The 15,199-nt window shown below is 36.0% G+C and overlaps 1 protein-coding gene across 1 annotated transcript in view; it reads left to right on the top strand.

Moving 5' to 3' along the window:
* Window positions 1-14,985, top strand: part of AGPS (alkylglycerone phosphate synthase) — a 76,721-nt gene extending 61,736 nt beyond the window's left edge. The window contains exon 20 of the mRNA XM_015868396.2: window positions 9,845-14,985. Coding sequence (XP_015723882.2) covers window positions 9,845-9,966 — 122 coding nt within the window. The 3' untranslated portion in view covers window positions 9,967-14,985. The remainder of the gene's footprint in view (window positions 1-9,844) is intronic.
* Window positions 14,986-15,199: the final 214 nt, after the last annotated feature.

Genomic DNA, 15,199 nt, shown 5'->3' with positions numbered 1-15,199 from the left:
CAGAATATTATGGATGTCCCTAGTGCTACGTTTTGTTTGGCCTCTCTAGTTTGGGACAAATCATTTAATTTTGTTTTATTTCAGGCTGTAGGTAAAATGGGCAGAATGTTTCTTGTCTTTTTGCTTCCTTGGTAGAACTTAAATCCTAGATAGAACTTTGGTTTCAAGTAACTAGTTTTATTAGATGTTATGCTGATCAGATCAGTGGATTTTTGGATTGGTGCTAGTGGCACAAATATTTGATAGTGGAAGCATATGGACACTCTGGCAAGCTGTCTAATGGCCATGACATGAAAGTGTCAACTGCCTTAGAAGAGCTGTGCCACTTCTATAACTATAAACTAATGTCACTGGTACAGATGGCTGTTTTTGCTAAATTCTTTCTTTCTTAAGCAATCCAAAGTTGCTCAGCTGCTAGCAGTGTATCCTACACTGGAATCTCAGATGTTGGTGCTGAATATTATTGATAATTTCCTTTCTCTGTTTATTAGGATCTGGGTCTGGATTACTATGTAATAGGAGAATCGTTTGAGACATCTGTTCCTTGGGATAGGTAAATTGATTATTCTTCAGTATTGCTTAGAACATTGTACCTGATTTCATTCAAACTTGTGCTTGCTCATGAGGAAACTTAATTTAATTTAAGCCTTATGTGTATGGGAGGCTCCCTGATGTGCCTCAAATCTTACAGCTGTGTTTTTGCTAAAGTTGCTGGTAAATTGTTTCAGGATTTTCTAAATGCATTGTAGGCAAGTATTCAGTAATATTTCTGTTTAGGTTAACTTACTGTAACAGATCCAAGATGTGAAATTATCCAGCTTCTTAGGCTGGGTAGTGGCTACAATAAACGTATTGTGTGATAAACAGCCACATGTATGGGATCGGCTTGTATTTTAAGCAGAAAAATTTGTACTGATGGTCGTGAAAAAAAAATATGTATTTTTTTTCCATGCAGTAATGTGAGGGAATGAAAGAGCTGATGTGTAACTTTTGCTCTTAATTAAGGCTTTTTGAACCAAGCTTATTTTAGCTGTTGCTGGGAAATGCAAGACCACAGTATAGTTTAAAATGTGAAATTATTTTGAATGCTTCCATTTGATAAGCCAGAAACCTCTTAAAGCAGAATCTAAACTGATTTTAGTGTGACCTTGTCACTAGTGCAAAGTGGAAAATATGGAAACTGTGATGTGAGCTGGTAACATTGTATCTTTGCTACTAAATTTAGTGGCAGTGGTAAATTCTGGCCTCGGCTTTGAAAATTGCTAAGTCTGTCCAAGTGAGTGGGAGAAACTTGAGAAGGGTGATTTTTAAAGCAATATTGTTTATTTTACTTCAGCTTTATAAGTCTTGAAGTACACTCACTTGTTAGCTGTGAGTTGGTGTTTGTTCTACCTGAGAGAATGAGTTGTTATGTAAGAATTTCAAATATGTTTCTTAAGTTGTGATTACCAAAGCAAATACTTTCAAAGCCTTTTTGTACTTTGGCTAATAAGAGCTATGCAGTTTTTCACAAATCAAGTGCCCCGTACCTGACTGAACATATTTGAAAAAGACCCTTTCTTGCTAATCCATTAAATAGATTATTTTCTCTCATATATAACAGCCATCATCAAGCAAAGTAGCTTTATGTCTGTGTAAAATGCCTAAAAAAATCAAGTTACACAACATGAGCGGTGCTGCACACCTTAGGGGGGAATATATAATTAAATAACTGGTCTTTTGGAAAATATATTCTTGAATATTTTATAATGCTTTGAATGTGCCTGGGTGTGCTGAGGTGTGTATAAATTACTAAAAGCAAAGTAAATAAGGCTTATGGCAAGATTTAATAACTCACTGCCATATTAAGCATTATAAAATCTTACTAAGACTTCAATGTTTTCTGTTACAGGGTTTTAGACCTCTGTAGGAATGTGAAGGAAAGGATAGTAAGAGAATGCAAGGAAAAAGGTGTTCAATTTGCTCCCTTTTCCACCTGCAGGTAAGCCAAGGAACAACTCAAATACTTAAATTTCTAGAATCTATTATTAGTAACCCAACTAAGAGATCATGAAACTTACTACCTAGTTGGCAGTCATCTGCTAATGACAGAATAAAGCTTAGTCATCTTGACTTTTCTCTTTAACCTGCAAGTAGGTTACATGTAATAGTAATTATTTCAAAAGATTAGTGGCACATCATTAGTCTTGATGTGTGTGCTCAACTCTCTGGTGCATACTAGCAAAATAAGGCTAATTTAAGAACCTTAGCTCTCTGAAAGTCATTGCATTGATTCATTCTTACAAAGTAAGTGCAAAACCAAACTTTTTCTCTTCTAAAGTTACCCTTTAAAAATCAAGTGAGTTACTTCAAGTTGTGTAGAGTGATATAGTGGCTGATGTTACCATACCATATAGCTCTGTTTGTAACGCAGTTCTCTTCTGCAGGGTGACACAGACTTATGATGCAGGTGCATGTGTCTATTTCTACTTTGCCTTTAACTACAGAGGGATTAGTGATCCTATTCATGTCTATGAAGAAATTGAGGTAAAGTATATAAGAGTGTCAGTTAAGGAAGAGATGCTAATATTCTGTAACATATGCCAAACTTGTTGGCCAAGCTAATTGAGTTTTGTAGGAAAAGTCTTCATAGTGTACTTATAAAACTTTGATCATGAGCAGCTAGGAGAAGTACACCCTAAACAGTGTACTGAGAGGTGCAAGGTGAGTATTTTAGCATGAAAGTGTTCAAATATTTCTTCATCAACATAGAAAACTAAATTATTTTTTTATTTTTGCCACAAGCTTCACATGCAAAAGGGAAGTCATTTCTAAAGCACCTTACTTTGTCATCCACAGAAAAATCTGAATCTAAATTCCTTTCTGAATGAGAAACTTTAGTCACTCTGGGGAATTTGTTTCCTTTTCAGTAGGCACTTACCCATCTTCTAGATGAGCTCCCCAGCCCAGTAGACTAATTTAGTTTTGGCAAGGGGAGAGTGATCCGGAATATTCTGTTCTGGAACAATAGTTTTGTTATAACAGATGTGCTTTGAAATATCTTGGCTTTTATAGGGTTTGTTTGGAAAATTCCTACTTAAATTCATCCGCAGACTTGAGATGAAATGTTCACTTTTATTGTGTACCCTACATGTTTCTAACTTGTTTTATACACCTGTTAAAGTGCTTACTCTAGCAAGCATTTGACAAAGACCAAATATATTGTGCATTTAATGTTAAATATCTTATCTTTCCCATCTAGAGGGCTGCTAGAGAAGAAATACTTGCCAATGGAGGAAGTCTCTCACATCACCATGGAGGTATTCTCAGTCTGTTGTTAATTTTTTTTAAAACTAATAAGTATTTGTGAATACATCAAATAGTTTTCAACAGAACATTTCATTTAATGCATTCAAAATATTTCTAAATTACTCAAAATAAATTTTATCAGTCTTTCTAGAAACTTCACACCCCTTTACCAAACATCAGCAGAAGCATCACTAGTCCTGGTTTGCTCAATGTCCAGTTGTATAGCATCATATATTTATGAATAGCAGCCTCAAGGCATTCCTTTGGCAGGAAATCTACAGGCTATCTGAAAAGCTGAAAAGATAGTATATAAGTTTGTCATAAGCAGCTTCTACTGAACCTCATGAAGAGGCATATTCATTTACATAAACAAGCTAAACAGCTCTAAGAAGTGCAACTTAATGTCCCTTGCATCTAGGTGAATGCTGTTTACCCCTAATTCCAGACCACTTAGTGATAATATCTGCATAAAATTGCTTGGCACTTTAGCTGAACTATGCATATTAACTGTATTTCTGTCTGCTAACGTCTGATTATTCATTTTCCACTCTTGTGGTTTGAAAATAATTTTTAATGTGTTACTAGTTTATTTGCAAGCTGTTTCTGTGCCTTAATAGTAAGGTTTAGAATCAATTAAATGTGTAAATATTACCCTGATAATTTACATATGCTTTTCCCTCATATTGAGGTAGCCTGGTTAATTTGATGGTGTCCTATATAGTGCTGTAAACTCAAATGTCAGGAAAATGTATTCTGAATTCCTTTTGACTTGTGTAGCTTCAAACAGATTTAAAATACATTTCTTCTCTATTCTCTTGGAGCATTGCCCAGCCATGGAAATAATTGCAAAGAGTAAGAACTGTAATGGTTTAAAATAAAATAAAAATTAAGTAATTCTAAGAAAGCTCTCTGTGGGGGAAAAAGATGAAGTGTAGAAGCAGTGTTTTAAAACACATTGGTGAATTCCAGGGCTTGACACTTATGTCTAGGGCTGTCTCAGACATCTTTGTGATGGAAATTGCAATATTAGAATATTGGAATATGTGTAAATATTGAAAACATAAGTGAAACGTTTTCAATATTTTTAATATGCATTTATTGTTTCCTGATTAATTTTTTCTATAGTATTATAGTGTCAGTATTAAGTATTTAGTATTATAGTGTATAGACCAATCAGTTTTCAAAATATGGATGTAGAATTACCCTCTTGATCTGCTACTGTGGTCTCTCCTGCTGTGGCAACTGTATTTTACTGAGACTAGCATTTCATCCATTAACTCAGATGCAGCTGTAGCTTGTCATGATTGAATGCATTTGCCCTCACCATCTGAAATTTTGCTTACAGCATTGTGGGCAAGAAAAAATTACTTATGTACCACATTGATACCCTTACATACTTGATCTTTCTGACTTCATAGGTTTAGACAACTTGATTTCTGTTAGACTTTTCTTGTTCCTTTTAGAGCCTGACAAATCTTTTCTGCTTTAAGTCTTTGTGTCTGGCAAGACAAGATTCCTTTTTTTTTTTTCCTTTTTTTTTTTTTTTTTTTTTTTTTTTTTTTTCCCTGTTCATGGTAGATGTGCTGCTGAAAATTAGCCTTATAATATCAATTTTATTTACTGACCTTCAGGCCCTGACATTCCTAGCCTTGCTAAAATCAGTCTGTTGGGGGCAGGGGTGGTAAAAGAAAATACTGGTGCAGTTTATTTTAGTATTTGTCTTGTAATTGTGATTAATAACAGTTGTTTTCACTATCTGGAAGCAGACAGGCTGGTTTGTCTGCCTACAATCATGCTGTGATAAATGGAGCTATTTTAACTCCGGTTTTGTGTATCAAAGAAAACAGATGTAGTCTGGGACTTGAGGCTATAGGAAATACAAAGCTTGCTTAAGTCAATCTTCATCCACTCTGAGTGAGGAAGTGGTCATATATGACAGTTTGAGATGTGTAAAGCACTAAATTAGTTTACATCTGGAGAAATACTAACTGCAGGTTTGCCCGTAGCTGCCATGCACAAGGAGAACTAAAATCATAGCAGTCTTTGTTTTACATTAAGAGTAATTTCAGAAAGACTTAAGTTCAGATTCTTTTTAATCCCAGCATCTATTCTCTCTTTTCCTCATGCTAACAAAAATGTTTAACTTTCAGTCAGTTAGGAGGGTTGTGAGAGTATTTCCTGATCCCATAGCAGTTTTTGAGATTTAAACCTTAAAAGAAGCATAACTCTTTTTGGTTAAGGGATTACAGCTCACAGCCTTGCTTATAAGTACAGGAACATACCAGAAAAAGAATTGCAGAAGTGTATCAATACCAGCCTCTTAAAGCAAGCATCTCATGGACACAAGAAGCTATAGTAATGCCAGACATGTACATCAGTGTAATGAACTTGGCCTTTCAGTTTAACAATGACTTGTATTTTGGGATAGAGTATGCTTTTTTGTATACATAAAATAACATTTGCTTAGGAAATATCACTAGTTAAAACTCCTAAGTGTTTTTGCTTTAGAGTACAGCATGAGAAGGGAGCTGGCTGGATTTGGCCTTGATCTCTTCTGTATTTCCAAGTTATGTACCCATGTAAAACTAGAAATAGGTTCTTTGCATTGCAGGTGATGTTCAAACAACTGTTTACTTAAGAAAGTAATTATCAGCTTGTGGTTTTGGGCAAAATACATTCATTTAGACACATAATGTCATAGAAAGTAGGAGAAAATTCATTCTAGACAAATTGACTAAATAAAGATTAATATAACCCAGGCTCTACAAAAATGTAAGTTATTTTATTGATTTCCTGGGAATTTATGTAGAAAAGCTCTGAAGAAAGAAAAAGGGATGTACAAAATTGATGTGCAGTCAGTTTCATGTTTGACACTGCAATTCTGTGGTATCACTAGGAAGCCATGCCTTAAGATGTACTTTGCAGTAATCCATGCAGACTACAATATCTGGAATTATTTCCTGTGGGGAGTGGTAGAGTTATAATGAAAAGTCCTTGTGCAGTTCTACAAAAAAAGTGTCCTCTTTAAGTTAAGGTCTGGAGGCTGACCATACTTAATTTTATAAATTAAGAACTTGTTAATTAGAAGGAAGAGTTTATACTGTCAATTTTCAGGCATCAGGAAACCTTCATTATGTGAAATAATCTGTCAGTCATATTTTCCTTCCTTAGTCTATTGAAGATCACAACAGATGTGATCATCTTTGGTGTCTTTTTTCACCAAATAAATACAAAAGACCGAGTCTTCAACTTCTATTGAAGTATTAGATAAATGCACTGACCTTTCTCAGTGTATTTCAGAACTCTCTCTAGAAGAGTAATTTTTGGGAAGCAATTTCTAGGAGTGCAACGTTGCTTCCTGCAAGAAACTACCGGCTGCAAGAAGAGCATTCTACAGCTGGAAGAGCCCCATCCTTCTTTTGACCCGTGTTACTATTTCTCCTTCTGTAGAGCTATTTCTCTGCATTAATTGCCTCTTTACACTGAAAGGACTGGAGTGGAGGAAGTGTAGTACCACTGGAGCCTTTTTCCCCTGGGACCACACACTGCTGTAAATCTATTCTGCACTGGGGGTAGGGCTATTCCTGGGATCCATCAGCTACACTAACTTCCCTTACAAACCTGTACATGTGTGCTCAAGTACTTGATTTTCTTAAGTGAGAAAACTGATTGCTGCCTGCTGTTTGCTGGCTCCATTCATAGCTAGATTTCTAGCTGCCATCCATCTGCATCCTCAAGGATGAGCAACCACAGCCTTCATGATTATGGACCAGTATGTATCAGAATTGAAAAAAAGCATTTTTTTTCCAGCTTATGTGTTTCCTTAACACATGGAATATAATGGTAATAAAACAAAAAAAAGATCATGAAATCAGGTTTTGGACTGTCTTTCTAAGTTGCTACTGCACACCCTTGTTGGCTTTCTGGTTTGAGGTATGTGATTTGTTTGAAGCAGGCTCTTTGTCATGCTCAGGTGTTTGTACTGTGTGAAGTAAGCAGAGCTTCAAATTGAATTTGACTAGTCTTGAGTGCTGGCAAATATTCCAGCTTCCTAGCAGTGAATGTTTATGGTCCTAGCACGTGTCAGGAATAGAGCAATTGCTACTTTTAAAAATTTTAAACTTAATCTCACCATTCATTTTGGAGAATTAAAGATGCAAGGTTGAAATGAAAGAATGAGAAGTTGTATTTGTTATCAGTTGATTCCACAGGCACTGGGTGTATAAAGGTGTGCATAGGACTTATATGACCAATTTGTAGTGGTTGACAGTGTTGCGCTGAGTTGGTAATCTTTAATACTGTTGTGATGCAGCATATGAAATGTGATTAATTTGATCTCTTGTCAGTTATAGATAAATTGCATCCTCCTGGCTTTAAAGGTAATGACCTACCTTCTGTAGGCTAGAAACTGTTTTCTCTAGTCCATGGTATGAGCAGGTTCAACTGAGACCTTTTATTGGTAGGAAAGTTAGGACTTCCTTGAGTCCAAAGCTGTTTTTCTGGCCAGGCTTGGCAGAATTAAGTAATTTTTGCTATTTGTAGTCATTTTACATCCATGGGAACATGTTTTAATGTTACTGTATTTTCATCTTCCTTTTCTCTTCTCATCCTTGATGTTGATTGTATTGCCCTATGGAGAAAGAAGAAATATTCAAAGGGCAGAACTAACCTGAAGTGAAACAAGCTATCTATATTGCTTTTCTGTGTAGTGCTCTCATCTGCACAAAGCTTTCCATAGTCTATAGCTGAAAAATCCATGTATATCTTATTTTCATGAACATTTTCATTGAATGTTTGTGAAGGACCACTGGTAACTAGTACAGTTTTTTTTTTTTCTTTACAGTTCACTGATCAAATGTATGTTAGATTTATTATTGCAAAAGTATAAACCATAGAAAATTTGACAAGATAGATGTGTAAATTATCACTTTGACAGAGCTAATGATGCACTCCAAGCACCTTCTGTTTTCCAGCACTTGGTGAGCAACTTCATTAAATATGCAATGACTGTTTGGTGCTGCTCAGACAGTAGTTCAGTTCCTTGTGGAATTGCATTATTACTGGAGGCAGGCATGCTAGCTGTTGGGCATCCTGCTGTGATTCTAATGTGCTCCATCTTGTTGGAGCAGTTGTTTGCAGTCTTTTCAGGACAATTACATCCATAACCACAGGACACATTCACTGAAACTATATTACAGATAACAGTTAAGAATGGTAATGACTGTTCTTCAGCTGCTTGTGTATGAGCCACTGAGAGTGACTTGAGGTGATGGACAGACCACATCCATGCCTATTTTCTATTTTTTTGTGTGTGGTAGTATTAGTATTAAAGTTCCCCCAGTTAAAATGCAGCTACCTCAACTTGCTCTGTCAAATTGTAAGGGTGTTGTGTTTGCACTTGGGTTGTTGTGTTCTTTTTTTTTTGAGCTGGGCTACCACAGTTCCTACTGCATGAATAATGTTTTAGTCCCTTCAGTTACGATCTTTGCTCTTTACATGAATACTGGTAATAGTTGCTTTCTATTTCTGTAGATTTCCTTCTTTCTCACGTTTGCTTTTTCAGTTGGCTTTATAACTAGCTCATTCCTTAAGGTATAAACAAGTATACTCTGTTCTCCAGAGGTGTCTCTGTAATTTATTATTCTGATGACAGTTTGATGGTTACCCTGAGAACAGGGCACAAAAGATGGCTTGAATTTAGGTTCAGATACTCTTAAAGCATCTGCCTCTCAAATCTTTACTATATCACATCATACTGACAAATGGGTTGTGACAAGGTAAGGCTGACAAGGTAAATGCTATACTGTGTTTAATGAAAGAATGGCCAATATTTTGCACAATCTGTTAAATCGGAGTCGATGACTTGGTTAATTATTGTATGAGCACTTGGCCGTTTAACAGAACCATTGTGAGAATTTAGTGAAATGAGTTCTTAAATGGCTACTGTTTCAGCTTTGCTTTGTGTTTGGTGTAGGTTGTGAATATCCATTTTAACATGGAAAATAAGCTTTTGTGTAATGGTGTCTGCAAGAGCCAGTGTGCACAGAGGTTTTCAAATAAAACAAGATATGCTGGTGACTGATAACTAGTCTTCAAGCTTTCTCTTCAGAAAATATATATATTTTTAATTTAAATCAATGCTGTCTTAAGTTTGTTTTTTATTCTCGAGCACATTCTTTTTAAAGCAATCAAGAGGTGTGGAGTTCTACTTTTCAGTAATGTCTTATTTAGTTTTCTACTTAAAAAAAAATGCATCATTTGAAAACTTGCTACCAAATCACTGTTTTAAGAGAACGGGTGATTTCAGCCTAAGCTTCATCTAAATTTCATAGTTTCTAAAGAAAGTAGACAGTGTGGAACACAGTCTTCCTCTGGGAGTATGCAGAGCTTAATGAGCTTGATAGTCTGGTGGGCTCAATAAATCAAATAAAGCAAAACATTTCTCATTTTTGAATAAAAGCATTTATCACACAGTGTTTATTCATTCATGGTCACAAGATTGATTGGCTCTTAGAATCCTGCTGTATATTGAAACTCTTTGTTTTTGTTTTTCTAGTAGGCAAATTGCGGAAGCGCTGGATGAAGGAGAGTATCTCTGATGTTGGTCTGGGAATGCTGAAATCTGTTAAAGAATATGTGGACCCCAATAACATCTTTGGAAACAAAAATCTTTTATAAAGCCCTGCACAACATGGTGTACCGAAACTTCTTCAAAATTACCATTGAAATTCCTCCATTTTCATTGTACTGATATCCCAGTAATCAAATATAACATAGCCTAAACTTTGAAACTAGTATCTCACATTGATTTTTGCCATCCCCTGCTCCCCAATAAAGTTTAAACATTGCTGTTAACGTTTATGGATTTTTACTTATAATGCTCTTAAACAACCCATTGGGCATAAAGTACATTACCAGCCAGGAAATGCTAATTTGATTTTCCAAGTTTGGGTAGGCAACGCAGCTGACAATATTTTCAATGCTGGATACAGCCAGCTGTTTCTTACTAAAGCATCCCCCTGCAAGGAGAACAAAGACTGACAACAGTGTTTTCTACAGAAGCAGCTGCTCAACCCAGCCTCTTGCTGAAGGAAAGCAGCTAGGAGACAGATGAGATTACACCAAGGATTACTACTCTGTGCTGAAGCATTAGGTATGTAACAGATTTGTAACCGGCGAATACTTAAAGCACAAATGTAGGCTTTGATCAAAAAAGACGATGCAAGTCAAACTGTTTCTAAAAAGTCAGCCTCCCACCTTAATAACTATTGTAAAATTGTGAACAATTGAGCTGTTCTGAGTTGTATTTGCATTGCTGGGATTATCTTAGATTAATTGTAGGTCAGTCATTGTAAGTTTTTGTACAATGGACATTTCTCACTGTATGTTAATAACAGGTTTGTAACAAAACTTTGCCTTCATCTGTACTGCAGTCCTGGTGTGTATGGTTTTGCTCCTCTTTTTGTTTATTTTGCAGAAATGCAAAATATCTTTTTCAGTAAAAGAAAAAAAAAATTTTGGCTATTCAAGTGAAACTGCCCAGCACTGTCTTTTGAAACAGTCTCAATGGTTTAATAAAACTGAAGTGGACATACTATCATTCTGAAAGTGAGGTTTCCCTTTTTAGTTTTGTACAGTTTCCTATGGCCTTTATGAATCATTTATCTACTTCACCAGTAGCCGCAACTTTAATTATCCATTTAACTATAAGAAAATGAAATATTTTCTTGATCAGTATGGTATGCAAGTAAGCATTTTTACATCGAAACTTGAATCTTGATCAGTTAAACAAACTAAAGTTATTTGTCAGTACTCATGATACAGTTGTGAGGTGGGTTGTTTTCTTAAAGCATGTGACTAGCCTTTTTGATAATTAATGTATATGATTGCATAAGATTTAAAAACAAACGAACACAAAAACATGGACTGTCCTTTGAGGACACACTCTCTCTAGCCAACTGCTTCACAATGCTGTTGTGTCAGTTTGGACACCTTTTTTTATTAGCATTGCCCTTAATGAGATGGAAAAAAAAAAAGAAAGAAGTATTTCTTGTTTTTAAACTCTTTTAGAATACTGTTTAATTAGCTCTTAGTTTTAGTAGTATACCAAAAAGAATAGAAGATGCTCAAAAAGCTGTATATCAGACAAAACCTTGAACTTGTTTAAAAATTAATTTCAATTCTGTAGTTAAAATGATGAAAACCCAAAGAATAGTTAAGAAGTCACTTTAAAATGCATGCTGTCAAGATACTTCTCGTGATCTGCAGGACATGAAATAGGCGGTTAATGCAATACTTGTAATGCGGCTAGATTTCTTTCTGGTGGTCTATTTCACAACAGTTTGATACGATCTGTTCTTCTCAGTTTTTGTTCTTGGCACAGAGTTTGTATTTCAGCAGCAACCAAAATAATAGGTGGAGTCTCTTTCAGGAAACTGACTTTTCACACTGTGGTTTAGTATTCCTTCATTTATGTGTACACAGTGGTGTCTCAGCAGAGTGAATGTTCATGCTTATGCAGGGGAATTCCTCATCTCACATACTGCACAGTGGTGGTTACTTGACCACCACTGGAATCTTGCCAGTGACTACTATCACTAACAGACGCCTTTCTACACGTTGGTAAATATGAAGGGTGTTTTCTTATGTCCCTCAATGAGATTATTTGTCTAGCTACTAATAATCAGTTTTGAAGGAAAGCGTGTGAAAACTTTTTGTAAAATGATGGCACAAACATAACTAGAAACCCTTGCTTTATTGAAGTTATGCAGATAAAACTTACGCATGCTTTCTATTTCTAACCTTTAAGTAGCCACTGGCTGCTGAAGTTATTCAAAATGCAGTAAAAATCTTTACTGCACATCACTTGTCCTATGGGAAGGTCAAATAACATGTTGTAGGAGTCCTAAGGTTATATCATTGCATCACAGTGAGGAGAAGATGAACTACAACTGTAATGGATGTTTTTGCTAATGACCACCTGATCGCTGTCTTCCTAAATATTTTTTTCTATCTTTGAAACTGACTTTAGGTCAGTGAAATTACAGCTAAAATATGTGTAGTACCAATATCTTTAATTATTTCACATTAAATTCCTGATGAAAACAGTGAAGCATTGTACAAGTTTAGGAGGCCATTTAAAAGAAATTTTCCCTTTTAGTACTACGTCTTCCACCACTCCTTCTGTATTCTCTACTTTCTTGATGAAGACTTGGTTTCCACTAGCTGCAGCCTGTTTGGAGATGAAGCTTGATCCATGCAGATCAAAAGTGTGTCTTGTTATACCACATAACTTTTTCATTTGGTTAACTATTTTGGCTACATGTAAGTTACAAACAGTTTTTATCAAGATTGTCATGACATCTTGTTATGCAGCTTTGGTTCCCTTGGAAGGAAGAAAGGTGCTGAGTGAGTATGGCTTGAGTACCGGATCTATTTACATTGGCTTAGAGCTTTCTGAAAGTTTTGGAGAGAATATAATAAAAGAAAAAAGGGAAATCTGTTAGAAATTACCACAGGCTCTACATGTTTGTCAAAGAAAAAAATCTCTCTTCTTGACTTTACTTACAGTGCAGTGGTTACATTAGAGATGTCATCTTTGCCTTACAGCTGAGAACAGAGATCAGGCCAAATAGTTCTTCCATAGCAATGTTAATTAACTTAAACCAATTTCGGAGGCAGGGATACATTAGCACTGAAATCCAGAAAACGCAAGTCATTTCTCCAATCTTGGAAATGTGTGTTTATCAAAGTTGTAATTCAACTTTTGCAAATAAAGCCAAACAGTGTTTGTCATTTTAGTGTGAGATTAACTGTAAAATTTTCAGTTGTAATGTTAAGAGATAATAGAAACTTATATTATTAATAAAAGCAAAATGGGCCTAAACCAGTATGTGTTTCTGTGCTGAAGCTAAGCAAATATGCTCCCCAAACTTACCATTTTTGATTCATTTTAACTTGGTTCAAGCTGACCTGAGGTGTATTCATAGGAAGGTTTGAGCACTTGTAAAGAGAAATAGGTTAAATTTATGACTGTATGCTAACAGAACTTCTGCTTTTTTCTCCCATGCAATGCAAAACACTTGAAAACCTTAAGCCTACATGGTTCAGAAATTTGTCTTCCTTGTTTTTCCCATTTTGAGCAACAAAGCCACCTTCTCCTACTCTATCAAGATAATGCAGGAGCATACCTTATCATACCTTACCTTTTGTGTTTAAACTATTGCAGTAGATGCAATCCTGTTAGTATGTGCACATATGATTTAAAAGCTACTTGGTAACAGTCTTAGAATATGATTGAAAGAATGGTATTTATGAAGCGTATGTGAGCAGAAGATAAGTTTCTGTTATCTGCATAGTTGCTCTAAAGCTTTTATGTCCTTTAAGTTAGAATGACTGGAATTACATCTTGCTTGTCCAGATGTGGTATCCTCTGTGCAGGGCAGGCATGGATCTGTTGGAGCACATCCAGGGCAGTACCACAGTAATGATCCCAGGGGTTAAACACATTCCCTACGAAGACAGACAGATAGCTCTTCAGCCTGGAGACTTAAAGGCTTTCAGAGAATTAAAGCATTTCAGTTTCTAAAGGGGGTCTATAAGAAGGAAGGGGGCAGACTCCTTTTTCAGGGTCTGCTGTGATAGCTCAAGGGGGAATGGTTTTTAAACTAAGGGAGGGTAGATTTTACAATAAGGGTGGTGAGGCACTGGAACAGGTTGCCTGGATGTTCTGTCCTTAGAGACATTCCAGGTCAGGTTGGATGGGGCTCCAAGAAACCTGATGGAACTGTAGGTGTCCCTGTTCACTAAGGGGGGTTGGACTAGATGGCTTTTAAAAGTCCGTCACAATTCAAACCATTCTGTGATCTGTTGAGTTGTATTGTATTAATGTAAATTCTTCAATACTTATTATTAAAAAAGCCTGCAAGGACCACAGTATACAGGGAACAGGAGTTTTAATAGCGAAGTTTATTTGTAGAACTATAACATTCCTTGATATTATCCAAAATTTCCTGTGTCCTTGCTCACAGGGAAGGGAAAAACTACCTGTCATGCACACATTTTATTTGTATGTTTCCCAACCGTTAAAGGCATAAAAACACAGTAATTCTTATTTAGATCTAGATAGACTTAATATGAAGGAGGTCTTACATACTGATATACTTGTCTCTGAATGACAACTAGATCCCATTGGTCACGAAGTTTTGGCTTGCTAGCTGTGTGGTTATTAAAGGCTCACAGTTTATGGTTTTGTAGTGCCTCCTCTGACTCACAGTTCATGTTACCTTTAGGAAAAGCCATCAGTTTCTGTTAGCTGCTTCCTGCAGAGAGGAATTGGCAGATGATTGCCCTGTTCATATTCAGCTTTAAGGTCTGACATGGTGCTCAAATATAGAGGTAGCTGAAGATTTTCAAATGTTTGACATAGCGTATCTGAAAAACACCAATTCTGTTAGTGTGAAATTAACAACTTGGTTTCAAAAGTATTTGATATACAGGTTTTTTTATTTTTAAATCTTGCGGTAATCACCAATGTTAGTTGCAATAATACAGACATCTACTGAAATGCTGTGAAATGTTTCACTTATGAATTTGGGGGCTGGGGACTTTGGGAAAAAAAACAAGAATGGAACTTTTCTATGGGAAACTTTTATGTATGTTTCATTTGGATTCAGAATAAAGCTCTATTTGTTTCAATTGACAGTTCAGAAACTCCAGTATGATATTCCTGTTTGAGGAGCCTTCAGTCTCTCTCTGCTTTCATGGTGAAAATGGGGAATGTATAACAGCTTCTAAATGAATGCACTTAGTGTAGTGCTATAGCCTTCTAGAGCGTAAAATGGAAGAGCTGGTCACTTCATTGAGGGTGTGTATAGGAAAGGACATGACAGGCAAAACACTGTGCACCTAG

Source organism: Coturnix japonica, chromosome 7 (assembly GCF_001577835.2).
Source record: "Coturnix japonica isolate 7356 chromosome 7, Coturnix japonica 2.1, whole genome shotgun sequence".
NCBI lineage: Eukaryota > Metazoa > Chordata > Aves > Galliformes > Phasianidae > Coturnix > Coturnix japonica.
Note: the sequence above shows the minus strand (reverse complement) of the source record. Positions and strands in the feature narration are given on the sequence as shown.